Here is an 18011-nt window from a genome sequence, read left to right as displayed (position 1 = left end):
ATGACAACACAGTCATCAGTCTCATCAAAAACAGCGACAAAGGCAGGGCAGACGCAGTTCACAGAAGAGCAAATTAAGGTAGTTAAAAGGTAGGGATGTCCCAATCCCATCACGTAATCAGAAATTGGGGCCAATCGCGTGCTTTTCAACAGATCCAGTATTGGTGAAAGAACATTTTTTTGTCTCAGTGTAAGAGCTGCACCTCTGAGCACGCGCGCGCACACACACACACACACACACACACACACACACACACACACACACACACACACACACACACACGCACGTCTCCCCACTGCGCTCAGCTCCCCTATAGGCAGTGGCCGAATTCCAGTTTTGAATCTCGATTGGAGGTAGAGACAAGCTGAAAGATACTGCCAAATATGTCTGCCCTCCCTGATATGAGGAAACCTCCTCGCTGAACGTGAAACAGGTTGAAAGAGCGACAGACAGGTTTGTGACTGCAATGACCCGTCCAAGTGACTTCACTTCAAATACAAGTTTTACGAATGTAAATTATTTGGTGACAAGCATGCTTGTTCCTTACTGATTGCATTTGAAAATCGTAAAAACCAATAGTGTCGTTTCTGGATGTGAGATGTCATGCAAGTACGCAACAACTATGTAGTTGCCTGGATTCTTAATTTTAGCCTTTTACAAGCCTTCTTTTCCTTTCGGCTTTTCCCCTCAGCCTATGCAGTTAAAAATACTGTACGCGTATGTCGTTGAGCTTCGAATAAATCAAATGCACTCCACCGGATGATTTCCTCATTCTATCTTCAAGCTTACATGAGAAATTGTACTAAATAGGTGCCATTTCCCTCCCCAAAGAGTTCTCCAAAAATACTTGTGCATTTATATCAAGCAACCTCCGCATGAATATTAATGTATGTATTCGGTTCAAAGTTAACATTCAATAAGTGTTCACATCATGCTTAGAGTTCCTGGATTTGATCATTTTAAACCATAATGTGTTTCAGTTCAAAAAGAATGACATGGAAAAAAAAGTTGTAGGTGGACCAATACACACTTTGAGTTGTTCAAAATGTACATTGGCCAATGGAATACTTCATAGAAAAAAAACCTATGGAACTGTGTTTTGAGAGAGTTTCAAAACATTTAATTGATTCTTATTTGGTAAAATTGGTTCATATAATATACATATATAATGACATACAGTATAACATACAATTTGAAATATATACACGTCTGTATGTCTCTGTAGGCCCTCAGTCATACAGGAGTGGTCCATCGGTGAAAAGGTTTCAAATGACGGCTGAATAAACCCTTTCATCGATGCACGTCTGTTTGTATGTTGCAATCCTAATTTGAGAAAAACTAATGCACGCTAAGTTTTTCTTTATGCATCGGGACTTTGTATCAGCAGCTATTTAAAACCAAAAACTCGGATTCGGATGATTTAAAAAAAATGCATGGTTGGGACATCCCTACTATAAGGCAATTGCTGAATCATCTCTGCTGAGAAAGATCATCCGGAGAAGAAGATCAAGGTTAATCCACAAAATGATTGAATGCACTTCTATGTCCAGGTGTGGTTCTCAGCCCAGCGACTGAAACACGGTGTCAGCTGGACCCCAGAAGAAGTTGAGGAGGCCAGGAGGAAACAGTTTAATGGCACTGTGCACACAGTTCCTCAAACCATCACTGTCATACCTGCTCACCAGCTCTCTGCTGCCAATGGCCTACAGTCCATTTTGCAGACTTGCCAGATTGTAGGCCAGCCTGGCTTGGTGTTCACACAGGTATGTTGATGAAGACAGGTCAGCGGCAACTGCACATACGGGTAGCATGTGTAGTTGGTGCTGACCTGACCTGCCCTCTGTGTTCAGTGATCGGGTAAATATAGTCAAGTCTGGAGAACAAATATGAATGAGCATTCTTAATATCAGGCTTACATGAGCAAATTAGTGTTGCTTTATTAAGATGTATTAAGGCAAACCATCTTTGACACTACATGACATTCTGCAGTTTGCTTTGTGATGATGTATTTATTCTTGGTGACAGACCGAGATAACACAGTGGAATAGTGGTTCATATCTGTCTCACAGTCCCAATTTTTGGGCCTCACACTTTGGCTCTTGCCTTATTGGGCATACCATGCTTCCTTCCACCTTTTAAAAACATGTCTTAGATTAGGGTGGCACAGTGATCAACTTTTAAGCACATCCATCCACTTCCACGGTTTGCGAGGTGGTGATGGCAGTTGTGGATCCCAAAAAGCAGGCAGGAGGGAGCAGCAGGTTGTATTTGAGAAATTGTATTAAAATAAAGTCAACAGGAACAAAATCTAAAACGCTAAAATCATTTGAACAGAAAAATACAAAGTATCAAAGAAAAAACCAAGAGTAAAAGTCTGCCAAGACGAAACAAACACATGCACAACATACAATGCGTACACAACGCACAATGCATACAATTGCATACAATGCATACAATGACCGGACACCGAATGGTCGTGCCGGGAGTCCATTTAACTGTCACTGATTGGGAACGACCAGCACCTGTGAGGCAGCAGGCAGGGCTGACAGCCCTACCCGTTGGTCGCCAATCCGAACGTGGCAGTCCGCCACAGATCAGGACGACCAGCACCTGTGCAGGTGCAGGTGGGGCCAACAGCGCCACCCGTTGGTCACCAACCAGATCATGACAGTACCCCCCCCCCCTTCAAGGGCCTGCTTCCAGAAGTCCCAACAGTCTCCCAAAAGGTCCAACTCGCCAGGAAACGATGGTCGAGACGGCAACCGTTGCCTCTCTAGCATATGATGGGCGGCGGCCTGATGGGAACGGGACTCAGCCTGCCGCGACGTGGACGTTGCACTGCCAGGTGCAGAGTGGCACCCTGGACAGCCGTATGGGAACGGGTCTCGACCGGACGTTGGCGTGGACGTTACGGCTCGTCGAGTGACTCAATTCAAACTCGACGCGGTGTGGGCTAACGTGGATGCGACTGCCCGGCACCGGGGAAACAAGACCAGTCCATAGCAGCTAGGTGATCCAGCGGTAAGTGGGGTCTCGGACTGACGTGGACGTGGACATTGCACGGCTCGTCGTGAATGCGACTCAATTCAACACGCACGACGACAGCATGGCTGGACGTGGGTGTGCACTGCCAGACACCCAGTGTCACCCTGGACGGCCACCTGGAAGGAGGTCTCGACCTGACGTGGACGTGCAAGCGGCACCGTTTGTCGTGGACGTGAGTGTGAACCTTTTCACACAATCACGGGACGAAGCATCGGCTCGACATGGACGTTGACTGCCAGGCACAGCGTGGAAATGAGACCGGTCTATTGTACCTGCGGGTTCCGATGCCGACCAACCATCGGAACCCATCGGCCCCGCCTGCACCTGCACAGGTGCTGGTCGTCCCGATTTGTGGCGGACTGCCACGTTCTGATTGGCGACCAAGGGTAGCGCTGTCAGCCCTGCCTGCTGCCTCGCAGGTGCTGGTCGTTCCCAATCAGTGACAATTAAAAGGACTCCCGGCACAACCATTCGGTGTCGGGTCATTGTTCTATGCTGTTTATGCAATTGTGTGCATTGTGTATGCATTGTATGCTGTGCATGTGTTTGTTTCACCTTGTTTGTTTGTTTGTTTGTTTGTTTGTTTGTTTGTTTGTTTGTTTGTTTCACCTAGGCTTCGGCTGAGCTCACCTAGAGCTTAGGAGGACAAACAGTAACAAAATTGATGAATTCATTCATTTTCCAGACCGCTTTGTCCTCATTAGGGTCGCGGGTGGTGCTGGAGCCTATCCCAGCCGTCTTCGGGCACTTGGCGGGTGTCACCCTGAATTGGTTGCCAGCCAGGTGTTTGTTTGTGCCCTCTGTATTTTTGTAGCCTTTTCACAAATTGCATGCTTCATTCATATTGTTTGGTGTCCACAGCGTATTTAAGTATGACAGACAATCATATGTAAAGTAGCCACATACCATATTATTTTCTTACGGTGTCTTCAAGCCATGCATCCAATGTGTTCCTTCTCTCTCAACTTAACTCAATTGTATTTGTAGAGCACTTTCAGACAGACAAAAATGAGAAAAAAAGGAAATTGCAAAATTTACGAACAGCATTCACTTTGACTTACATCAATTTCTTACATTTTTCTTTAATTTTTATTACTATTATCCTGTCTTCAAGTGTTAAAGTGTTTCTTTTCTTCACTCCTTGTGAAGAGCCTTGGTCTGCAAAGGTCAATTTTGTAACCATTTTACACCAAGCAGCACATTCTGTACAGTGTACGAGTGATGTTTGTAACCACGAGATAACAATAACACACGACATAACTTTCTGTACTACTGAACATGTGAAAACCAGTGTGGTGATTGCTGTTACTGTTCCCGAGCTAACCAATAGGAGTCGCTTTAGCAGGCTGAGGTTGGATTAAACTGATTAGGCTGAGGGTCGTTTTCGTTGTAGTGAACCATGTGTTTGACCTCATTGCGAAGCTATGATGGAGGAAATGATTTTGTATTACGCAACAATGGTAATTGAGAAGAGGAATTGGCTTTAATGCATGAAGACCTCTTCACCTCCACACTTCTCCAGCACAGTGTGTCCCTACCATCTGCTGGATCCTCAGCTTCCTGACAGGACAGACAGAACAAGTGAGGCTGGAAAGAACAACATCATCTACACGCACCACTAACATTGGAGCCTTAGTGGGATGCATCCTTTCTCCACTGCTCTTCTCCCTCTACACGAACAATTGCACCTCAACACACCCAGCCATCAAACTCAAAATTTGAAGATGACAACACAGTCATCAGTCTCATCAAAAACAGCGACAAATCTGTATACCGACGAGAAGTGGAGCGGCTGGAGCTCTGGTGTAGCCAACGCAACCTCAAGCATAACACGTTCAATATGGGAGAGATGAGCGTGGAATTCAGAAAACATCCTTCACGACAGCTGCCCTTCACATTAACCAACTACCCTGTGTCAACCGTCGAGACCTTTAAGTTCCTGGGAATCGCAGTCTCCCACGGCGTGACGTGGGAGGTCAACACTAACTCCATCCTGAAAAAGGCCCAGCAGATGATGTACTTCCCGATGCTTCTGAGGAAGCATGGCCTGCCACTGGAGGTGCTACAACAGTTCTACGCGGCAGACATAAAATTAAACCTGTGTTCTTCCATCACGCTTTAGTTTGGGGCCGCCACAAAAAAGGACAAAATCCGACTTCAGCGGACAGTTAGAATGTGTGGAAAAAAATCATTGGCACCGCCTTACCCACTCTTGATGACTTACACACTGCAAGAACAAAGACAAGGGCCGGAAAGAGCTTACAGGACCCTCTGCACCCTGCCCACCACCTTTTTTCAGCTACTACCCTCAGGGCACCAAATCCAGCAGACACGTAAACAGATTCTTCCTTCTAGCCATTAACTTGCAAACAATAACCTAAATCAACCTGGATAGTGGGTCTTTGCAATTTTGCACAACCCTGTGGAACAACATCATGTTATAGTCATTGTAGTTCCAGCTCTGTACTCACTTGAACCACTGTCATTGATTTATATTCCACAGCACCAGGCACTTTAAAGCACTTAAGGACATCGGCAAATTAATAATTGTTGTACTCCAAATACTGGTGCTGGTCACTTTAAAATGGTTCAATGATTTTCTGCACCAACTATACAATTCTTATACAATAATATTGTACAGTATTGTACCACAGATCACTTTAGTTATGCCTGATACCTGGCACATTGTCTCATAGTTGTCATTGTGTGGCACCACCGCACAATGGATCACTTGCATGACGGAATGTCCTTCCATACTTATTTGTCATGTCCTTGTTTATGATGATCCTATGACAGTGTGTACTTCCGTGGACAAAATTCTTGCGTGTTTTACATTCTTGATGATTCTGATTCAAAATACTTAGAATATTTTTCGCATTTGCAGGTTTTACTGTAAAGGAGTTTCACTGTATTGTACCTTCTTTTTTTCAAAGTCAAAGTCAAAGTCAGCTTTATTGTCAAACGCGCTAATATGCATGACATACAGCACAAATTAATTAATAAAATTAATGTCCTCTCGGACCCAGCGTGCAAGACATGCAAGGCACTTATAACGTGGCTAAAAGACATACAATTGACAACAGACAATACTTGTAATTTCTGTATGTAAAGTGAGGTAGTGTCGTCTGGAAAGTGAGGGAGTGACGTATGTAAAGTGAGGTAGTGACATATGTAAAGTGAGGAAGTGACATACATAAAGTGACGTAATGTCGTAATTGCAAAAACAAACAACAAGAAAGGGTTGAAGTGAGGTCTTGCAGAAAAAAATGAGAAAGAACAAAAAAATAGAGTTCAGGATGATCGTACAGCATGTAGGGTGTACTCAGAGTTCGGCGAGTGTGGCAGTGGGAAGGGGCAGGCTGGGCAGGGCTGGGAGGGAGTTGAGTCTCCGGACTGCCTGGTGGCAGAAACTGTCCTTGAGTCTGCTGGTCTTGGCTCGGAGACTCTGCAGTCTCCTACCCGATGGCAGCAGGCTGAAGAGGCTGTGGGAGGGGTGGAAAACACACAAAAAACCCAACTAAAGTATACTCACAAATTCCTGAAAATCATGGATCAAAGTAACAAAAAAACCTGACGGAACCAAACCTAACAGTAGCATGGGCACGCACACGCATACATAGACACAGACACCGTCACACACACACACACACACACACACACACACACACACGCACGCACGCACGCACGCACGCACGCACGCACGCACACACACACACACACACACACACACACACACACACACACACACACACACACACACACACACACACACACACACACACACACACACACACACACAATGGTCCAACAAAGACTGACAGAATCCAGGGATCTAAATACAAGAAAGGTGACAAGACCAGACCACAAGAAAGACAGAGACAGGACACAAACGGTTGAGGGAGGTGACTGTTTAACATACTGGAAGCGTGGATGGAGAACAGGTGAAGCCAAAAAGGGCAGGAGGGAACAAAACCAAATGTAATTTAAATGACATATAAACCCTGTTTCAAAAAGACAACAGGTGTAGCAAATGTCCTTTGGGGCAATTGCGTGAATGTTAATTCATTGGTCTGTGTAAGCTCTCAGTCGTACAGGAGTGGTCCATCGATGAAAAAGTTTCTTCAGCCGTCATCTGTACTTTGAAGGTGTCGGACGTGTCGCTACTTATCCAAGAAACTTCGTCAGCACACTAAAGACTTACTGGTAGTCTCGGCCCTATATATATATATATCTTTACTGTCCAGACATGGCGGTGCCGGACTCTGCTATGATAGGCCCCTGCTCTCAGGTTGGGGGGAGCAGAGGACTACTCCCTGCCACTCCATTGATGGTTCCTATTGTCTAACGACTAGCCTGAATGGCCCACTTCCACCGGTACTACCTCATCAGTATTCCTAATCCTATTTTGCCCAAGTAGGCTGTTGTACGAATGATCCAAATTGAACCTCACCCCACCATATCGGTTTAAAGAAGGATTCAGCTGTTTTATGAAAATCGCTTCTTTTACTCCCCTTTCAAACCATCTATGTTCTTTCGCTAAGATGTTAACCTCATTGTCGTCAAATGAGTGGTTGCTAGCTTTTAGGTGCATATGTACTGCCGATTGAGGCCCACTAGTATTATCCCTGCGACGTTGATAGTATTTTTTTGAGAATTTGTTTAGTTTCCCCAATGTACTGCTCTTTACAATTTTCATTCTTACAATGTATTGAATAAACTACATTACTTTGTTTTTCATTTGGCAGCCTATCTTTTGGGTGTACTAATTTTTGCCTTAAAGTGTTTATCGGTTTGAAATAAGTAGGAATTTTGTGTTGCCAAAGGGCTCTTTGTAGTTTTTCAGAAACTCCTGCAATGTAAGGTACTGCTACTCCTCTCCTTTTTGTATCTTCAGAATTTTTGGTTTCATTCCCTATTCTTTCTTTCTGACATTTGTTAAATGACCACTTATGACCACTTATGACTACCCACAGTTAGTGAGTGCTCTCCTGATATGTTTAGACTCTCTTCCTTCGACGCTTGTTGGTAATAGTTTTTAGTTAATTAGTTAGTTAATTCATTGGTTATTCTTGTTTGGAAGTCTCAAGTTGAAAAGCATGGCAACGAAATTGCATCAGAGCACAAGCGGATTACTGCAAAAGTGAAAACCTTAGGTAGTTTGGATTCGTAATACCCTTTGTCACATCTGAGCTGGACGTTTTCTGATACATTAAAATGTCATGCTATCATTTATTGCAAATACAGCAGCTACTTATTTAATTTCTACATATCATAGAGTCGCCGGCTGTCACTTTTCATTGTGGGTAAAGCGCTAGATTCTTCTCATTAAATCTCATGAGGAAAAATTCAGTTTTAACTGTTCACCTCTGACAATGTCAATAAAAACTGAACTTAATTATGATTAAAAATACGACCAAACAAAAAATATACTTCAACACTTTTTTAAATATATATATTTTTAACACTTGTCTGCGAGTAGTAGCAGTAAATGAGTATTTGGTCTCCAATTCTATGTTTCCAGGTTGCACCGGGAGGGAACCTTCCAGTGACCAATCCCATCACCTTGACAGTGGCAGGATTACCAAACCAGTCCCAGAGCTCCAGCAAAGTTCCCTGTCCGTCGACCCCAACAAATAATGAGCTTAAACGGGCAACCACTGTACAGCCCCCCTCACTTTCCCCACAGGTATCGCTGTCTTTCTGACTCTTACCTAAAAGTCTGTGATACTGTGCTCTCCGCACAGTTGTAGATACATGTATATTTATGCACTTTGCAATATCAAACTATAAAACTGTTTCACATGTAACTGCACCTTTCTCTTTGCAAGGAGAACTCTGCCTTGAGTGCGGACACGTTCAGTCTGCGGCCAAAGAAGTCCAAAGAGCAGCTGGCGGAGTTGAAAGCCAGCTATCTTAAACACCACTTTGTCAGCGATGCAGAAATTGCCCGTTTGATTAAGATCACCAATCTAACCAAGGGAGAAATTAAAAAATGGTTTAGTGACACGAGGTACAACCAGCGCAACTCAAAGAACAGCAATGTCATTGTTTTCCCTGAGGGAGGCGGCAAAGGAGGCGTGAGCTGTATCAGCGGCGGGAACGCCACCATTGTCATTGACTCCAGCGACGAAACCCCAGCCTCCCCTCATCCTCAAAGCACACTCCCTGCAAAGGAAAAGGAGGTACGGCCGAAGACATGGAATCCATTCCCAGACTTTACTCTGCAGAAGTTTAAAGAGAAAACACCCGAGCAGTTGGTGGTGTTAGAGGAGAGCTTTGAGAAGGGCAGCACACCATCTGATGAAGAGCTGAGTCGCCTGAGAACGGAGACTAAATTGACACGGAGGGAGATTGATGCATGGTTCACAGAAAGACGGAAAATGCAGACAATTTGTACTCCTTCCCCGGAGACTTCTGAGGCAGGACATATTGATGCAGGAGGAGGGAAAGCTGGGGAAATCACTGCAGCTTCCCGTGCCGCTTCTTCCTCTCATAAAGGGAGTCAAACTCCACCTGGAGGACGCAGTAAGCAGATGCCAACCAGCAGCTGCAACAATAACAGCAGCAGCAGCAGAGACATCAAAGATAAGACCAAAAAAACTCCAGAGCAACTCCACATTTTGAAAAGTGCCTTTGTCCGGACTCAGTGGCCCACGACCGAAGAGTATGACCAGCTCGTCGAGGAGAGCGGCCTCCCCCGACCCTACATTGTTAGTTGGTTCGGGGACTCACGGTATTCCTGGAAGAATGGCAACCTGAAATGGTTCTTTCAGTATCAAAGTGGTAATGTGCAAGGCCCAAATGGTGGTGGAAGTCACAAAATGGGAGGTGTTGGCAGTCGAAAAAGACGTGTCCGAAATCGCGGTTGGGGGCGATCCCGAACTCGAAAGCATTCAAGGCGGGTAGCATCCATTGGTTCAGACTTGGAGAGATGCCCGCCACCAAAGAAATCCAAGAGTGGGAGGGACATCCTTCAGGAGTATTACCTGAAACACCGCTTCCTCAATGAGCAAGATCTGGACGAGCTTGTCACCAAGACCAACATGAGCTATGAACGGGTAACACAAATGCTTTTTAACTTGCATGTCATTGTTAGGTCCTCTCCTGAAAAGCCTGTTGGCCTATTGCAGGGGCTGGCAACCCAAAACGTTGAAAGACCCATTTCGGACAAAAAAATAAAATAACAAATATCCATAAATATGTCTACAGCTGCAAAAAATTAAAAAACGTATAATGAAGGCAACATATGCTATATGTATCTATATTAGCCTCATATCAGAATGACGTAAGATAGCTTCAAATACCCAATGAGCCTTCACTAAGTTTTTTTCCTTGCAGTGCATCTGGAGAGCAGGGTTGCCCAACCTTTTTTGTTCGTTCAATCAACCTCCCATCCTGTTACCGCACTTGTGCACATGCGTACCCACTTAGACGCAAGCTGAATGAACACTTCAAATTGTCCCTAGGTGTGAGTGTGAGTGTGGATTGTTGTTTGTCTCCGTGAGCCCTGTTTGTCTGGCAACCAATTTAGGGGGTCTCCCATCCGGTGCCCGAAGACGTCTGGGATAGGATCCAGCATCCCCGCAATCCTAATGAGGAATAAGCAGTACGGAAAATGGATGGATGGATATAGTGTGTGTGTGTGTGTGTGTGTGTGTGTGTGTGTGTGTGTGTGTGTGTGTGTGTGTGTGTGTGTGTGTGTGTGTGTGTGTGTGTGTGTGTGTGTGTGTGTGTGTGTGTGTGTGTGTGTGTGTGTATGTGTGTATGTATATATATATATATATAAATTCCTCGTCTCAGCCCTCATGGGTGGTATCCCTCCCCCATTTTTTAGCTTGGGTCCTCTACCAGAGGCCAGGAAGCTTGAGGGTTCTGCGCAGTATCCGTGCTGTTCCCAGCACTGCGCTTTTCTGGACCGAGATATCTGATGTTGTTTCCGGGATCTGTTGCAACCACTCGTCGAGTTTGGAGGTCACTGCCCCGAGTGCTCTGACCACCACAGGCACGACTGTCACCTTTACCTTCCAGGCTCTCTCCAGCTCCTCTCTGAGCCCTTGGTATTTCTCGATTTTCTCATGTTCCTTCTTTCTGATGTTTCCATCACGCGGGACCGCTACATCCACGACAACGGCTTTCCTTTGCCCTTTATCTATGACCACAATATCTGGTTGGTTGGCCATTACCATCTTGTCAGTCTGTATCTGGAAGTCCCACAGGATCTTTGCTCGGTCATTCTCTACTACCTTGGGAGGTGTTACCCATTTTGACCTTGGGGTTTCTAGTCCATACTCCGCACAGATGTTTCGGTAGACGATGCCAGTCACCTGGTTATGGCGCTCCATGTAGGCGTTCCCTGCCAGCATCTTACACCCTGCAGTTATGTGTTGGATTGTCTCAGGTGCCTCTTTGCACAACCTACACCTTGGGTCTTGCCTGGCGTGGTATATCCCTGCCTCTATGGCTCTGGTGTTTAGGGCCTGCTCTTGAGCAGCCAGGATATGTGCCTCTGTGCTGTCCTTTAGGCCAGCCCTCTCTAGCCACAGATAGGACTTCTTGAGATAAGCCACTTATGTTATGGTTCGGTGGTACATCCCATGTAGGGGCTTTTCCTCCCATGATTGTCCCTCTTCCAGCACCTCATCCTCTGTTCCCCATTGTCTGAGACATTCTCTGAGTACATCATCCATTGGAGCCTTCTCTTTGATGTATTCATGGAGCTTGGATGTTTCATCCTGGACAGTGGCTCTCACACTCACTAGTCCCCGGCCTCCTTCCTTACGGCTTGTGTACAGTCTCAGGGTGCTGGACTTGGGATGGAACCCTCCATGCATGGTGAGGAGTTTTCGGGTCTTAACATCCGTGGTCTGAATCTCTTCCTTTGGCCACCTTATTATTCCTGCAGGGTATCTGATCACTGGCAGGGCATAGCTGTTTATTGCCTGGGTCTTATTCTTGCCATTGAGCTGGCTTCTGAGGACTTGCCTCACCCGCTGGAGGTATTTGGTCATAGCCGCTTTCCTTGTTGCTAGTTCGAGGTTGCCATTGGCCTGTGGTATACCAAGGTACTTTTAGCTGTTTTCAATGTCTGCTATTGTTCCTTCAGGGAGTGAGACCCCTTCAGTGTGGACTACCTTGCCCCTCTTAGTCACCATCCGACTATATATATATATATATATATATATATATATATATATATATATATATATATATATATATATATATATATATATATATATATTCCTCTGTCACACTGACAGCACACCTCACAACTTTCTTGGAGACAATTTGGAGTCTTCAATCTGCCTGCCATGCATGTTTTTGGAATGTGTATATATATATATATATATATATATATATATATATATATATATATATATATATATATATATATAGGGCGGCCCGGTAGTCGAGTGGTTAGCACACCGGCTTCACAGTGCAGAGGTCGCCAGTTCGCGTCCCGGTCTGGCCTCCCTGTGTGGAGTTTGCATGTTCTCCCTGGACCCGCGTGGGTTTTCTCCGGGTTTCCTCTCACACTCCAAAAACATGCATGGCAGGCAGATTGACCACTCCAAATTGTCCCTAGGTGTGAGTGTGAGAGTGACTGTTGTATGTCTTTGTGTGCCCTGCGATTGGCTGGCAACCAATTCAGGGTGTCCCCCGCCTCGTGCCCGAAGATATATATATATATATATATATATAGAAACTAGAGATGTGGAGGTATGCCCTGGAAAGGAGAGGGATGAAGATCAATCGCAGCAAGATGGGATATTGGTGTGTGAATGAGAGGGATCAGAGTACAAGTGTGATGGTACTGGGAGAAGAGATAAAGAAGGTGGAGGATTTCAAGTACCTAGGTTATACTTTCCAGCGCAATGGAAAGTGTGGAAAAGTGGTCAAGAAGCGTGTCCAGGCAGGCTGGAACGGCTGGAGAAAATTGTCTGGTGTGATGTGTTACAGAAGGGTTTCAGCTAGGATGAAAGGCAAGGTGGATAAACCGTGGTCAGACCAGCCATGATGTTTGGACTGGAGACAGTGCCACTGAAGAAAAGACAGGAAGCAGAGCTGGAGGTAGCAGAGATGAAGATGTTGATGTTTTCTTTGGGAGTGACCGGATTGGATAGGATCAGGAATGAGTACATTAGAGGGACAACTCATTTTAGAGGCTTTGGAGAGAAATGCACAGAGGCCAGAATGAGATGGTTTGGACATGTCCAGAAGAGAGACAGTGACTATATTGGGAGAAGGATGCTGAGCCTTGGACTGCCAGGGAGGAGGCCGAGAGCAAGACCAAAGAGGAGGTTTATGGATGTTGTCAAAGAGGACATGAAGGTAGCTGGTGTGAGAGAAGAGGATGCACAAAACCAGGTTAGATGGAGGGCACTAATTCGCTGTGGCGACCCCTGAAGGGAAAAGCCGAAAGAAGAAGAACATACTAACTCACACCAGGGCAAGACCTATATCAAAGTGGGACTGGGACACTGACTGATGAAAAGGGAAGTATATGTTTGGGCTCAGTAAAAAATATTGTTGAATGTATTTGCTCACTTACTTGTAGGTATGCGGGTTGTCTGTTGTTCACGAAATATGTTAGCAATTTGGATCTTTGACTTAGGTAGCCCACGTGACTTTAGAGGTAGTGTTACACTTGAAATAACAACATCCATCTAAGTATTCCTCTCTATCTTTCGTTCCATTAAGGTGCGAGAATGGTTTGCTGAGGTTCAGAGACGACTAGACGTGGGTGCAGACCCATTCCGGGAGCCTGCTTTGGGTGTGGCGGATGGAGGAGTGGAAGACAACGAAATAAGGGGGTCGACATCACACACCAGCAAGATGACAAGAGATGACAGAATGGGAGATGAAGAGGAGAATGAGGAGAATGAGGAGAACGATGAAGAGGATACAGATGACAGTGAGGTTTGGGAGCCGTCGCGGAGCGTGAGGAAATCCTTGTCTGTATCTGAAGACTAAATCTGTGCACAAACCACAATGGAAATTATGAATATGATCCAAATATTTGCAAATCTGTCCACATGACTATTATTATTATTATGAATATGTTTATTAGCTGTCTCCAGCGTTCGTAACCCTCACCTGAATGACATTATTAAAATGACCAGAACAGCATTTTTGTAACACAAAAAATCAAAGATATTCACCAAGTAAAAAAAATAAAAAACCAAGAATGAAATGGAATTGATAAAAACTAAGATATGCAGATGTCATATGTGAAAAATGGCTATGACTCTAGGGCATCTTGAGTGGTGGAGTTTGACATTTTACATTGACTGTTAACTCATTCACTGCCAGACAATGTGCAAATATGTATCCACTCCAAATTGCAGGACATTGCCAGAGGTCTGAACAAATTCGGCAATGCTGCTCCGCGTCATGCTTTTCAATTCTCGAATAAATTAGAGAATGGCAGTGAATGAGCTAAAGCAGAGGGACTTAACAATTGACGTAAAATATCTAATGCTTTCCTGGCCCTCGTCTTGCACAAGCCCAAATTTGAACTTCAAATTGAATCAAATGTTCACTCCCCTTCCCTACAAAGCAAAATGTGACTGCCCTCGTGTGTTTACAGGATACACCCCCCCCCAATCAGAACACCTTAGGTGGATCTTTTATATTTTATGTAAATTAGCTTTTAAAGCAATGGTCGAGAATGAATGACTTGACATTGATTGATCCTGAAAGTCCGTGATGGATCGAGGCCGAGAGCGACATGAGCCAAAGTACACGAGTAGTGAGTGAACACTAGCGTCTTGGTTGAAGGATGTTTTTTCAAGTCTTCCTTTGATGGTGGTTACGAGTTGACTTTTTAACAAGGAAAACGACTAACGGTCAAGGAACAGTATGTTTAATCTGCACCTTTTGACACAGCATGCACTGTGCTGTTGTTAGCTCTTATATGATCGTTCAGACAACTTTGCCAAATTGGAATGTGTTGTTTTTCAACCTTCAAAACCAATCGACCAACCAGTGTTTAACCGCAGTTGGTGGTGGAAATAAAATGCTCCCACTGCGCCTGAGTCATTCGTCGAAACCTAATTCACATAAACAGTCATGAGTAAAAGACAACTACTGGCCTGACGTATTGTTCTCAAAACAGTATTTCAGACATTTTAAATTGTGAAGCACTTGACCTAAACTTGTTTCAAATGCACTTTTTCTGACACATGATGGATGAAATTAGAATTTGGCACCTTATTGTATCATGCAAAGGCTCTAAGAGTCCGTATTTGTTTTATGACAAAACCAGTATTTTACTGTTTTCTTTTCTAATTAGTCATATTGTGCATTTCCCTGAGGTGAAACCTTACCTGTTTATCCACTTTTCTAATAATATGTAAATTCTGTTGGATGTTGATATGGCTCTGTTGAATGAACTGCCACTTTCTTTTGCTTTATTGCACACTTTGAGCCACATTTTCAATATTTTTGGGGGGAGAACAATGCTTGGAAACCGTTGTGTATTGTTTCAAATCACGTGTCGCTTCACTTTTTCATGGATTTTGGAGGACATGTTTGCATCGTCTTTAGGATTTGTCTTCTGACAGCAAACGAACAGATAGTAGATGACACTATACATGTTCAATGGTGTGTGTTCGTAGCCCCTTGCTTCACAGAAATGAACAACTACCAGCTGCCATTGCCACAGCAAGGACAATCCCACCACCACCACCTCCTTACCATGTTGACTGTTGTTAACTTATACAGACATACCATACCTACATGTGCCTACCGTGGACTTGTTGCAAGAGGATCTCCCCATGTTGTCACAAAGCACTTAACGGTAGCCTTTCTCAAAACAAATGGGAATGCGTGAGCAAGATGTGCTTTCAGCCGATATTACAAATGCCCGTCTGAAGTTATACATTGTACACTGACTTTGTCCGTGACTTTGTTTAAAGTTTGGGCTTTTGATTTACTTTCTGGTATTTTGCCACTCTGTACTTGTAATCCATGTTCCATGCTAGCACCTTTTAGCTATCTTGAAAGCATTTTCAGCCTGCCGGGTTTGAAACTCACAAAGCTTAGTTCGCTGATGGCAACTGAATGAGCAGAAATCTTTGACACCATAATTGTTGTAATGTGAATAGTAAGTGCCTGGGCATGAAAAAAAATAAGATGGTGTACTTTATATACATATGTTCAGAGCGTTTATACAATTTTGTCATTACTGCATGCAATAAGTATGTTGGAACAACTGCTCATTTTGTACAGACTCGCGTTGGTTTGTTTAGGTTGATATTGTTGGCAGAGTGGTTTGCTAATCTCAATTTAAGCAAGTGGTATGATTTCAAGTCTAATTATATGTCCCAAATCATTCACAGTTTAAACAGTTGTATGTGTCCGTGAAGAACCTTTCATGACGGATCCCGTGTCCCTTTTCTCACCATGTTGTCATTACAAGCATTTTTTTGGTGAGGTGTGAGGAAGCGTTCTTTCTGTTGCGCATTCTGCTGCTTATTTTAGTCCACAGACGAGGTCTAAGCCTTCCCCAAAGTATTTTACTGGCCTGCTTGGATAGCTTTTCTATGTTTTGAATCAATGACAAGTGTCTTTACAACCAAATAGGTTTGTTTACTACGCACACAAAACCACGTTCGAAAGTCAAAGTGAAGTCAAAATCATTTTGAGCTTGGAGGGTTTTGCGTGAGTTTCTTTTGGGTACTTAGGTTGCAAGGAAGATAAAAATCATAACTCATTTGAAAAGATGAGCACTTTGCTCAAGGTAACACTTGAAAGAATAGGAGTGACACATTGTCATTTACACCTACTCCTGGTATAATAAGGCTCAAGTAAACTATATGCACAAAGAACCGTGTTTGCAACATGTATGTGTTTTTGGACCTGCGCTGTGGGTATGCTGATAAAGTGCTGTCTCTTGTCAGTGGGTTTTGATTTCATATCATGTATCATATATCCGACTTGCAGTAGAGCTAGTATTGCGAGTAGTTTAGCTGCTGTTATATTATGAAAATCCATCACTACACTCTCTTTGTCCTCTTTGTTTATACCTGTGCTTTCAATATTTTGCAAATAATTTCACCACAGCTTTTTCAATGAAATACAATTTGTCACAATAATCGGTTTCATTTTCTTTGAAGCTCTTTCTTCTTGAAAATCAAACATTTCCCTGTTTCAGGTTCAGTCACTTAAACTGAGGTGTTTCACTTTGCAGCGATGGATTAACTCACAATAGATGTACCGGTAGACGTTTCTTTCTAATTGGTGTTAGCAAAAGGAACTAGAGTCACTCCAAAACTACCAATAAATATTTTCTTTAACGTTTTTCTTGACATCACTGGCTTTCAGCGATGACTTATTGATTACTGAGTGAACAGTCAGTTATTTAAAAAAAGAAAAAAAAAAGTTCTGCCAAGAAAACTGAATGTGAATTACACTATTTACAATGAAATGAAAGGGAGGGTATTTTCAGTACAGGGATATTTATACCTGTTGTTAAATCACCCACTGTGTAGTTTGAATGGGTGTGTACAAATTCAAAATCTCTGGCCAGTGGTGTTCGTTCACCCCATGACAAAAACAGCATTTTGGGTTAGATTCATATGAAGACTCTGTCAATGTGGTTGTGAATGGTATGTGTCCCTTTTTTGTGTCCAATCGAATGGAAGGGTGTAGCCCACGATTCCCAAACTTAACGTGGAAAAGTGAGTGAAGAAGAGTGATTCCCAATCATGGGTGCCTTCTCACACTAAATTATCACAGTTCAAATTGGACAATTTCACTTAATTTGTCAAAAAAGATATTAATCCTCACATGCACCCTGTAACATGATAACACGAAAATCAAAATCAGAATCATATTTATTGCCAAGTATGTAGAACACACAAGGAATTTGTATAAGATGCCAATTGTAGTAACTGCTGTCCCTGAAAGGGTTAATTCTTTTTATTTCAGTTCAGTCAACATTTTAAAACATTCAAACCATACAT

At 43.6% G+C, this 18011-nt stretch overlaps 1 protein-coding gene across 1 annotated transcript; it reads left to right on the top strand.

Annotated features, from left to right (window-relative positions):
* Positions 1-17679, top strand: LOC148896245 (zinc fingers and homeoboxes protein 1-like). Its single transcript, XM_088998422.1, has 5 exons — positions 1-78; positions 1551-1763; positions 8567-8731; positions 8874-10103; positions 13744-17679. Exons 1-5 carry the CDS (start codon positions 1-3, stop codon positions 14014-14016), a joined length of 1959 nt encoding a protein of 652 aa, XP_088854548.1. The 3' UTR covers positions 14017-17679.
* Positions 17680-18011: the final 332 nt, after the last annotated feature.

Source organism: Hippocampus bargibanti, linkage group LG06 (assembly GCF_051943395.1).
Source record: "Hippocampus bargibanti isolate YZ-2025 linkage group LG06, ASM5194339v1, whole genome shotgun sequence".
Taxonomy (NCBI): domain Eukaryota; kingdom Metazoa; phylum Chordata; class Actinopteri; order Syngnathiformes; family Syngnathidae; genus Hippocampus; species Hippocampus bargibanti.
Note: the sequence above shows the minus strand (reverse complement) of the source record. Positions and strands in the feature narration are given on the sequence as shown.

Coding starts and splice junctions, on each gene's coding strand:
- LOC148896245 (XM_088998422.1), top strand. CDS start 1: ATGACAACACAGTCATCAGTCTCATCAAAAACAGCGACAAAGGCAGGG. Junction 79..1,550: donor TCACAGAAGAGCAAATTAAG/GTAGTTAAAAGG, acceptor TTCTATGTCCAG/GTGTGGTTCTCAGCCCAGCG. Junction 1,764..8,566: donor CTGGCTTGGTGTTCACACAG/GTATGTTGATGA, acceptor CTATGTTTCCAG/GTTGCACCGGGAGGGAACCT.